At 36.8% G+C, this 12,500-nt stretch overlaps 1 protein-coding gene across 1 annotated transcript in view; it reads left to right on the plus strand.

The window, feature by feature from the left end:
- Positions 1–12,500, plus strand: part of LOC106876564 (high affinity cAMP-specific and IBMX-insensitive 3',5'-cyclic phosphodiesterase 8B) — a 288,850-nt gene that overhangs the window by 210,682 nt on the left and 65,668 nt on the right. Inside the window, exons 4-5 of the mRNA XM_014925160.2 lie at positions 3,388–3,447; positions 7,200–7,257. Of these exons, the coding sequence (XP_014780646.1) occupies positions 3,388–3,447; positions 7,200–7,257 (118 nt within the window). The remainder of the gene's footprint in view (positions 1–3,387; positions 3,448–7,199; positions 7,258–12,500) is intronic.

The following is a 12,500-nucleotide window of genomic DNA, read 5'->3' on the forward strand; positions in this document are numbered from 1 at the left end:
CCGTCCAGAGGAGTTGCAGGAGATTCCAAAGTTGTCTGGAGGCTGTGGTTGAAGCCAATGGCAATTTTATTGAATAAATTTACTCTTTAGTATTTCGAGGTATTTTAATGCAATTTTGGTAAATATATCTATTAAAATGAGATATCAGTGTTATTTTCATTTTTGCGTAATTTAGACAACAATATATTCGCCCTGTATATATGTACAACAAAAGAGACCAATAGAAAAAGTACCAGACTTACAAAGAATAAGTCTTGGGGTTGATTTGCTCGACTAAAGGCAGTGCTCCAGCATGGCCACAGTCAAATAACTGAAAGAAATAAAAGAAAAAATATACATATGTACATACACACATATATATACATATATGCATGTATACACACACACACACACACACACACACACATATGTATATATATATATATATGTATGTATGTAGACATATACATATATACCCTATGCACCACACACCTGTGATACCTGCCAGGTGTGTACACCAATGATATATTGTCTTTTATTCTAACTCCTCAACTTTTTTTCCGTCACTGGACAAACATGTTTATCTTTACATTGACAGTTTTTCATAGATTTTATTTATTTGGTGTCTGATTCTGCTATTTTGTATTAACTTTTTTATTTTGGTATTTTGGTATTTTATTTGATGTCTTACCTGTACAGCAGCAACATTGCCTCAGGTAAAACTCGTTAAGAAAATGTCAGTTTACAGGATTTGTTCCAATATGAGATGTCAAACGATATTCCGATAAAGTTTATCTTTGTCATTTAACTCGATCTTTGATGAGTTAAGATTGGAGGAAGCATATTTGCCAACGTGGACAGTGGACGGTCAGTGCAGTCAGACTTACTGTCTTGAATATGTAGAGACTGTGACGTACAACTGCTGTATGGTACTTTGATGCCAGGGAAAGATATGCTGTGATGAAACACCAGGTGGAAATCTTTTGAAAGAAGTGGCCAAATACCAGGACATCTAGCAGAGGTTAGATGAAGAGAAATATTCCAAATGCTATGTGCTGCTGTTCAACAGATCAATACAGACCAGAACGGTATATTGGTGATGGTGGTGGCATCGGCAGCAGTCATAAGTTGGTCTAGTTTGTTTAGGTTTGCAGAATATTTCAAATTCTATAACAGTATGTAGAGGGGAGAGAGAGAGAGAAGTCGAGGGGTGTTTAAAAATGAAGTAAATATTACATAACATAGTGAGAGGGGAGGATGAAGAGAGAAAGAGAGGGGAGACAGAGGGATGAAAAGAGAAAGAGAGGAGAGACAGAGGGATGAAGAGAGAAAGAGAGGAGAGACAGAGGGATGAAGAGAGATGGTTGGGAGGAGAGATGGATCACCAAAATGTGAAATGCAAAAAGCTAAATAATTATAATTCTTGATGATTCTATGTTGTTAATGAAGTAATAGAGAATGGCACAGATCTACTTGGAGAAGTTTAAAAGACATTACTTTTAGGATTGCTTTTGTGTGGCTGAAGTTGCATTTTGTCTTTTTAAGATGAGAAAATGATAAATGTAGATTTTTTCATTGAGGAGGATTAGTTCAAATAAGAAGTGAGTGGTGACGTCAAGGTTGGGAGCAGAGGTTACTATGACTGTTGGTATTAATGTTCCAGCTTATTTTGTAACCTTACCACCACCACCACCACCACCACCATCATCATCATTGTCATCATCATCATCATCATCATTATCTCCAACAGTTTTTCCTCGCTTTTTTCTTATCAGCCTGGTTGTGACGGTGTTGAGCTGACAGTCATAGAGTTAAGGTTCAGTTCCTTGACCAGGCAGTGTATTGACAAGTAATCTGGACATGCTGAGATATTTGTGTGAAAGCTTGCCAGACTAGAATTAATATTCTAAATATCTTACACAATGGCATTTTATTTTTGTGTTCTCTCAAGCATGTATAATAATTCAATTCGAGTTTGGCCAGATTTCACACTGACCAGCAAATGTTTTGTTTCCTGATTTTTGTATCAGAACAAGCATTTTTCAGCCTGGGTCAGAAAATCCAGGTTAGTCATCACTGAGGAGACCAAATCAACTTGAAACATCTGTGTCTGGTGATTTTCTGGTATTCTGAGTGAAGTCCTGTGTTTTGAACACACATGATAAATGCCATAAACACACTGGTATTATAATCTAAGGTTACTTCAAGTGTTCTCTATTTCTATCACCTTTCCATGTTTTGCATCTTCCTTCCTCTCATTTTTTCTCATGATTTCTCTTGTTCTATTGACCTGATTTGTAACTTGTATTGGCCATGAGCTCAGAGCCCAAAGATTGCTTGGAGACATTAGGTATCTCCAAGCCTGCCTAGAAAACCTCTCCAATGTATGAAACGATTAGTAGCTCAACACTATATACTGTGTGTGTTAAACAATCTTTATCTCTCATTTGATGGAGTGTTTTCTTTTATGATCTTACCTTAATGGAAAAGTAAACAATGTATGTGTGTGTGTATGTGTGTGTGTGTATAGGTGTGTATGTACGTCTATATATCATCATCATCATCATCATCATTTAACGTCTGCTCTCCATGCTGGCATAGGTGAGACAGTTTGACTGCAGCTGATGAGCCAGAGAGCCGAACCAGGTTCCAGTCGGATTTAGTGCGGTTTCTACAGCTGAATGCTCTTCCCGATGCCAACTACTCCAGGAGTGTAATGGGTGCTTTTATGTGCTGCCAGTACAGGTGCCATTTATATGACACCAGCAACGACCGTGACTACGTATCACAGGTGGCTGCCATTTACATGGCACCAGCAACGACCATGACTATGATGCACGGATGCTATTTGCATGACATTGGCAGCAACCATGGTTACGATTCACAGGTGCCATTTGCATGGCACTTGCAACAATGATTCATGGGTGGCATATATATATATATATACATATATATAAAATTATAGATAGCTTATTACAATATATATGTGTGTGTGTGTGCGTGTGTGTGTATACACACATGCACACACACACACACACACACACACACACACACACACACATTTAAAACCCATGCTAGTATGGAAAAATGGATGTAAAGCAAAGGCTTCATGCTAGATCCGCTAAGTGTTGAAAATAAAAATTTTCCCTCTCCCATCAATATCTAACCATCAACCCCACACCTAACACTTCCCAAGAGATATTAACAGCATTATCCACAGAATTTTTCACTATTATGAAGAACTTGATAACTTGAAATCTAAGACAAACAATTCTAATATTTTTCTGCTAAATTTCTAAAATACCTCGTTCTGTGTGATACTTAAAAATAAAAAGTTGATTTTCTAAGAAATTCTCTGGAAGTTTAAACACGAAGATTATAAATTTCTTTTGTTTATTTTCTTTGCAGAAGCATGCACCAGATGAAATCCAGTGAAAACTCTGTATTTTTAGCAGTTACCAAAAAATGGTAAGTGAAGATGTGAAAACTATTGTCTACATTGGAAAGCTGATTGTCAAAAATAACTTTTATGTTGAATATATATTTAGCTTTACTTTGAAATGTGTTCTTTCTGTATGTTGCCATCATTGTTTGTTGCATTGTAATAGAAAGAATTAATGTGATAAAGAATTTAATGTTACAAAACTAACTCAAAGTTCAGTGGAATTCTTTAATGCCATATTTTCTCTATGTCTCATGATATCAAACAAGAATTCTCTGTTTACTCCAAGTTCACACATTTCATATAACATGTATAATATATAATCTACCATAACATGTCATTGCTAATCTACTCTGGGTACATGGCTAAACTGGGTATATGGCTAAACTGGGTATATGGCATCTCTTTCTCTCTCTCTCTTTCCAGCAGCTGTAGTCATATTTCTCCTGCAAGACACCTGTTTCTGTTCCTCCATCATCCTTTAACACCACAACACCTTGCATAGAGCTACTTCTCTTAATATTACACACCCTCACACAGTTTAGGGGGGAGGGGCTTTACTTCTGAGTTACTGGGTGACCTCACTAGTGTTGGTGCCTTGAAAAAAGCATTTTGTATATTTTGTAAAGTGGTTGGTGTCAGGAAGGGCATCCAGGCATGGAAACCGTGCACGAGCAGATCTTAGTGCTTGTTGCAATCCTCTAACTCACCAGCTCTCGTCAAACCCTCCGACCCATGCCATCATGGCAAAACAGACATTAGACAATGGTGATAACGACTTCGGTCTTTCCTTATCTTCACTCATCTTTATTATTACATTGTCCACTCACATTCCCTGTCACACTTTTCACTCAACTTCTCCACTTACCCTTACCTTCCACTCACTTTCTGCTACATCTCCACTCACCACTCGTCACTGAGATATACAGAAAAAGATGAAATGGTGAAACTCATCTCTCTCTCTCTCTCTCTCTCTCTCTCTCTCTTTCTGTAATTTCACACTGACTTAATGAAAATATCGCATCCCATTGATTTTTAACACCATCCAACAACAACAACAAATAATAAAACTCCATCAAAATATATATAAAAAATGGTAGTAAACAAATAAACAAAAAAACACAAAAACCCAATCAAAGCTGTATATATTTTAATCAGTAAAGGTGTGGATTCTTCCAGAATGTTCTGTGATTCTGTGATATTGATAATAGAAAGTGTTCTTATCCAGTTGGTGTGTTGATTAATCCTGCTTTATGACAACTGACAGATAAAGATGATGACAAATGATTGTCTTGGAGGAATCTGTCATCGCAGTATCTTTCAGTGATTCCAGATAAAACTTGTGTTGATACAAACTATATAACGACAATCTGGATTAAAAGGGTGGCGGTGGCGGCGGCGACGGATTGGAATATATTAATGTGTGTGTATGTGTGTGTGTGTGTATGCTTGTGGATATGTATGGTTGAGTGTGGATGTGTGTTGATATGTGTGCGTATGTTCATTAGGATTATTGCTCACTAAAGATTATTGTGCAAAGTATACGCACACACACACACACACACACACACACACACACACACACACACACACACACACACACACACACACACATATCTCACTAACATATGTATATATATATATATATATGTATGTATGTGTGTATATATATGTGTGTGTGTGGATGTATGTATGCATGTATATGTATGTATATGTGTGTGCATATATATATATATTTATATGTGTATATGTATGCATGCATGTATGTATGTATGTTTGTATAAAACTCCTATAAGACACCAGTAAGATAATATAGTTATTGATTATGGAATATATTTAATCCCCATAATATATTGGCCATGTGATATCCTATAAGATATTGTTTATCGGCAATATCACTTATCCAATAGACTAGTTATTGATCTCAGCTGCACAAGATAATGGTCACATTAGTATTTCTTCAATGTTTTGTTGTGGAGCAGATTTGATTAAATTGACCATATAAGTAAAATACAAGCTTGAACTATGTAAAAATTGAACCCAGGACAATCTCTTGTGGTGGTCAGCATCTACCCACCCCCAAAACGATTTTTCTCCCCTAATACCCTCTCACAGCTCTAAATCTATTCCTCTTATCATTCTTCACCCTCTTATTTTGATCTGTTTTTTTTTTTTGTCCTATTTTGCTATGTCTTTTCAAATTTCAAATCCCACCAAGGTTGCTGTAATCAGCTCAACCCTGTTCCAATTTGTGGAGCCTTTGTTACAATTGCTAGTAATCAATATCAGTTTATGAAACATTCTTGGATTCTTCCATCTGATTCTTGCGCCAAGGATCTACATCTGGAACATTCCTCCTCAAAATACAGGCTTGGGAAAGGAGTTTTATGAAAACCCATCATTAGGTACCCCTGCGTGTAGGTGTTCCTTCACTTCTCACTATCGATACTCACCGAGCAAAAAGATAAGGGCCAATACATCTAGGCACCTTTATCATCACAGGTGTTGCTCTTGGAATGCAAACAACTGGGAAAGATATCATAAGACATCTCATTCAAGATGAGATCGAAACAAATGCTTCTTTGATCTTAATCACGAGAATATTTAATCACGATAATATTTTGCCTCATTATTGATAACATGATCCAATTTAAATTAGAAAATTACTATTTCTTAAATCTCACAACGAGAGATATTCAGCAACAGTACTTTGGAGTAAAGATTGTTTGCCAACATAACATGGTAGTCCTGGTTTAGGACGAATGTTGCTGTAATTTAGCCCCAGCAGACATCATCTCCAGTTGGCTGTATGATACGATCTGTGTCCTTATATTGTTTTGAGATGAGTGGGGGTGCTAGATTCCCTTGTTCGAAAATATAAGACACAGATTGTGTCATATAGCCAGCTGGAGACAAAGTCTCCTGGGGCTAAATTACAGCAACATTCATCCTAAACCAGGACTGCCATGTTATGTAGGCAGACAATCTTTATAATCCTATTTGTTCAGCAAATTGTTGATGTCCTCCAGCATGGCCACAGTCTTATGACCGAAACAAGTAAAAAGATGGGAAGAAGACAAAGTGATCAGAAATGTGACTGGTCAACCTAATCCAACCTAATCCAAAACAATTCCGCCCCTCTAAATCTGCTGCCCAATGTCCTTGTCTTAATTGCTGACCGCCACAATCCCAGATGAAAAATAGAAGTTTACCTTGGCAGAATTTGAACTCATGATACATAGGGTCAGAAAAACTACCACAAGGTTGTCTGGTTCAGTATTCTAATAACACTACCAATTTGCTTATCTTGTCATTCAGGTTCCATGCTTGCTAACTGTATGAGATGCTGATTTATCACATTAGGATAAAGCTACCTTGGGCTATAAAGGATAGAACAGACCACAGTGTATAACTGGTATTCAATATTTGTCGAATACAAGTGAAGTTTAAGATTTCTGCAGAGAATCAATGTATGCGAAGTAAAGATTTACGCAGACAAACTATTATCAGGATTGTAAGGTTAATTCTGGAAACATTAGTTGGTGCAAGAATAAACCAAGGATCTTAACTTATTCCAGAATATTCCTTTACTTCAGATCTCCTTTAATTTTATTCTCACCATAAAAGTTATCTCTTTCTCAGTTGCTTACATACACAAATGTGTGCACACACACACACACCAAATCTACACTGCATTTACCACTCATTTTTCCCACATCCACCACCACTACTACTACTACAACCATTATAGCTCTTCTTTTTCTTCTTTTTGCAACAGTCCTTCAGATAAGGAAGAACCATGCATTTTCACCCTTCTCCAAGCAGGTTTTAATAAAGTGAGTAAGATTGCACGATTTTCTTCTTCAAATATTCACATAAAAAAAGAAAGCATTATCATTTATAAAATATTGCTGTTGTTGTTGTTGTTGTTGTTATTAGAGTTGGTGTTGTTGTTGTATTGTGGTTTTTTTCTAATGAATCTAATTAATTCCAGAACCATTTGATACCATAAAATGTTCGTTACCACATCAAAACATGTGTTTCGGGACAATTTGTTCCAAAACCTCAACCAAGTTCTAAAATCTAAAGTTCCAAAACATCGTTTTAAAAATTAATAAAATATAGATGATTAATAACGAATAAAGAAAACAATAAAATAAATGGGTAAAAACAACTGCATTTGTAATCATGCGATAAAATAATATCAAGAATAAATAAGGAGAAATTTCAAAAATCATTAAATAAAAATATCTTCAGATAAAGTGAAAGATCTTTATTCTGTGAATATATCAAAGATAACAGCCATTAGGATAACATTTATAATATAAACAGATGTCATTGCATGATAAATAGTATAATATGTAATATATAAACAGCTAAAGCAAAGTAATTAATTAAATTTGCGAGATATTTAATCAATCATTTAATTAAACTCATCATCATTTTTGATCTTGTATTATATAAAATAATGATGATGATGACGACGACGACGACGACGACGATCGTTTTTACTAATGGCACAAGGCCTGAAATTTTGGGAGAGGGGACTGGTTGATTACATCAACCCCAGTTCACAACTGGTATTTATTTTATTGACCCCGAAAGAACGAAAGACAAAGTCGACCTCGGCAGAATTTGAACTTTGAACGTAAAGACAGACAAAATACAGTTAAGCATTTCGCCTGGCGTGCTAACATTTCTGCCAGAAAGCAAGTCTTATTCCCTTTGAAAGACTTCACTTACAAGTGATTTCAAGATCATTACAGGTACTCTAGGGTTGTCTGTTTCATGCAAGGAAGTTTTTCTTACAATCAGCAACATAGGACCCAAATTGTTTGAAGTCACTGACCTTATTAAGTTGTGTGCCATCACTGTAACAGATTGGTGGTTGGCTTTGGAGGTGCTCTGAGTCGACAAGACACAAAGTTGTCAAAGCACCAGTTATCCCAGAACCCATTGCACTAATGAATCATGTGTGCTACGAACATACATTTGTCATAGAGAAGAAATTGCTCTCCTCTGATGAAACAGTGATTTGCTTGTTCATGTTCAAATCCTCCAGAACATAAATATGCAAGTCATTGTTTCATCTTAACTGTTTACCCAGAAAGATGAAGCACATGGTCGTCATGGAGTTCATCTTTTTTTGCATTGAGAAACAGACAAGATTAATAGAGGACTTAGCTTAGCACCAGCATTTTGCAATTACCTTGATATGTCATTGTTGGGCGATCTCACAGTCTTTTACCATTGCAGTTAATTGGCTGAACAATGGCCACTGTCCCACAGAGCCATCATCCTAGTTAAATCATATCTTTTGCCTAGCTGAGAATAATAACACACACACACACTCTCTCTCTCTCTCTCTCTCTCTCTCACACACCCACATACATACTCTTACACACACACACATACTCTCACACACTCTTACTTACCACACAGCAACTCCTGTGCTTACATATATATATATATACACATATAGTCTTCCTTCTGGAATTCTGTCTGTCTGGCTGCAATAGAGCATGTCTAAGAATAAACCCAGGGACACAATGACTTCAATAGGAGAGTGTTTTGAGTAAAGCCAGGTTTTATCTTAATCTTTTTGCTATTATTTACTCTTGAAGTGGTCTCTGTTGCCAGATGCACCTCTACATACCATCTCACACACAACAACACCACAAACAATTCATTCACTATATTAATCAAAAATAGTATCAACTGTGTAATTGTAATAACATTGTTTCTCTCGTTATTATTGATCATAATTATTCATTATACTTTCTTAAATATGTTGTCTCACCTTTTCACTGATAAACTCTGATGTTTTGGCTCCAAACAGACAGGGTTTCAGACAGCCGTTGTATGGTTCCTAGTTATTGGTAAAGGTTAACTCTCAGGTGTCTGTTCACTCTTTAGCATTTCACAGCATACATATCTTATCTATCAACAGTTTGAAAATGCATTGTGGGAAATTGAAATCGTGGGACTAATTTCTGTTTTCTAGTAAATATATTGGAACGCTTTTCTGTATTAAATTTCATAGTCTTAATGTTTTGTGTATACAGAAATAATTTTGTATCGAATTTAAAAGTCAAATAATTGAAATTTTTCCATTTAAAAAAAAAAAATTTTTGTAAATGGCTCTCAATTTTATCTAAATTAACTAAGAAAAATAATTAAATATTATGAGAATAAAATTTTTGTAAAAATTATCACACAAAATGCATAATATATATACATATATATATATATATATATATATAAATGCAACTAAAATCTTGCAATATTTTTTTTTTCTCCGTGTGTCATTGAAAAATTAATGACTGTCAATTCAAAGCATGATTATCTTGAGTTTTCTGTAGAAATGGTCTCTTCCAATTTTGATTATCAGTCACATAGAATTAAGTCTGAAATTCTTTCATGTGTAATCGCTTACTCTAAGTGCAGCATATTTGGCCATTCTGTGAGACAATGAATCAGAAGCAATATGCTTTCTTGTAGAGATTGATATTAAAGGATTTATTGGAATTGGGGTTCACTCAATGCTAAAACTCTTGGACTGGCTGCAAAAGAGTGAAAAGATGTTGCTAGAAAATTGTCAGTAGCCACTGAGGAAGCAAAAGTCATTGCATCTGGTTCAAGAGAAAGCATGAGTGATGCTGCAAGAATAAGCATTGACGATGATAGAAACATCTGGTCCCAGAGTCACAACATCTGACTCGACAAAGCTTGTACTGTTGTGCAGGGACTTAGTTGCCTACATCACGGGATGACCCCAAGATGCTTTGGCATTTCAGTTGAAGGGGCCAAAACACTTACAGAGCCACTTCACCCCCTGAAGTGAGACATCCTGCATTTGGAGACAGACTGCAGCTGCACCCCCCAGCACACAAATCGTTGACCCTAAATGCACTCAAAATTTAGGAATATGATTTCATAGGCTACCCTTGGGGTCTTCTATCAATCCTCAGTGATCATTCATCTGCACATGATATCCTATTGGCTGGAATAACATCTCTTTCTGTGGCAGACTGACTGCCACTCATGTACGCAAGTCTGTTCAGTCCACTTCACTGATGTTTATCCAATACGAATGGCTATTGACATAAGCTGTATACAAAGAGTTAATTCTATAAGTATTGATAGAGTTGAAGTTTTGCCAAACGATTATGGTGAAATTATGATTAAATATAATTCTGCAATGCAATCTAAGGAAGTTCAGAATTACAGATGGATTTAGGAGTCGTCATTTTAATAATCACTTTGTCAGTGAAGTACGTTCTTGCCATATTACTGTTCCAGCCTCAGTGCTACTTCATGCTGTGATTAAAACCATTTTTGTTTACTTACATCTTAAGAGGAAAGATAGACTGGAGAATGAATTCTTATTTTGTGTGTGTGCATGCCTGTGTGTGTGTGTGTGTGTGTGTGTGTGTGTGTGTGTGTGTGTGTGTGTGTGTGTGTGTGTGTGTATCCTTCTGCTTTTACCCTGGTCCCTCAACTCATGAAGAAGCTGTTGCATTAGAGCCATGGCTACATGTCTCAGGCGTTTGAGACTTGATGGAGCCTTTCCCTTTCCAGCTCTGAATGTAGCCAGTCTCTTCAAGAGTGAAAAGCTATCAAACCACAGTGTGACTGCAACTGACAATGTCAATACTGCATTTATCCATTCTTATAAAACTGATGAACCATTCACAAACCTAACTCTGCTTAATAACCAGCATTTGATGCTCAAAAGAGGATATTTTGGTAAATAAGCCAAACCTGCTAGTTTCATTTTCGTTTCCATGCCTCACCTCACCTCACCTCTGGCCATCAATGTTTTTGTAGTGATGGAAAGAATATGATTGCAAGTACAAGTTGCTGAAACAGGATTCCTATGATGGATCTCTGGAATAACATTACTCGAGATGGTGCATAGTTTGGATATCAAAGACTCTCTCCCAGTCAAGTTGTTGCCTCTCCACTTTGAGAGGTCACAACTCTGGTGCTATGAATGTTGCAGGAAAGAATCACAAGATGGATTCTTCAAACCAAGCCAGTCAGTTGGAGACTTAGGGGTAAACCAAAAATGGAAAGTGTAATGATGGGTGCTTCTGATAGGACCCCCACAATGCACCCACCACCTACAACCGAGCCAAGAATAGGGAGCAGAGGAAATGGGTGAACGGTTGGTTTATTCTCAAATACTGAGCTATTTTGGAATCCCGTTTATTAGGAACGAAATGTATTTCTGCAGAAACATATTAGTGAGGATGATCTTCCAGCACATTTTCATCTATTTTGGATGGATTATGGAAACAAACCTGTGAAATGCTTCTGTCTGTTGCTTCAAAATACGCTCAGTTTCATTGATCCAAGTGGACCCCATTTTCAGAATTAAGAGGAACAACAGATGATCAGCAAGGACCAAATATATGTCTTAAAAAGTTGTACATTGATTTAGAATCCCATCACTTGCGATGACAACGATGACAACAACAATGACAACAACAATGACAACAACAATGACAACAACAATGACAACAACAATGACAACAACAATCCCACTTCAGTTTGGCTCACTCGAACGTGTCTCATGTGGTCTGAGTTGGAAAAGCCTAAGTTATGTGGTGGAGTGCATGCGTACTTGGACGAAATAATTGAGCTTCACTTGGAGTGAGACAGGGGCTGTTGGGTGGATGAATGACATGATGGAGATGAAAGTAGTTGTGTGTACCCACCCTAACCACCCTTAATACACAAAGCAATGATCAGCATAGTGATGATGACTGTGATGATGCTATGTGACATATATATATGTGTGTGATACACAACTTGTGCGAAGCAGTCCTGTTGATGGTGGTGGTGGAGGTGAGGGCTGGTTTTGATGATGGGAGTGGTGATGATGATGATGATGATGATGTTAACCTTTACAAATGACATTCTTTAGATTGTTGTTGTTGCTGCTGTTGTTGTTGTTGTTGTTGTTGCTGTTGTTGTTGTTGTTGTTGTTGGTGGTGGTGGTGGTGGTATTAGTTGGGATGGTGGCAATGATCTTTACTATAACCATCACTATCACCACCACCACTAACAAAAC

Source organism: Octopus bimaculoides, chromosome 10, assembly GCF_001194135.2.
Source record: "Octopus bimaculoides isolate UCB-OBI-ISO-001 chromosome 10, ASM119413v2, whole genome shotgun sequence".
Taxonomy (NCBI): Eukaryota; Metazoa; Mollusca; class Cephalopoda; order Octopoda; family Octopodidae; genus Octopus; species Octopus bimaculoides.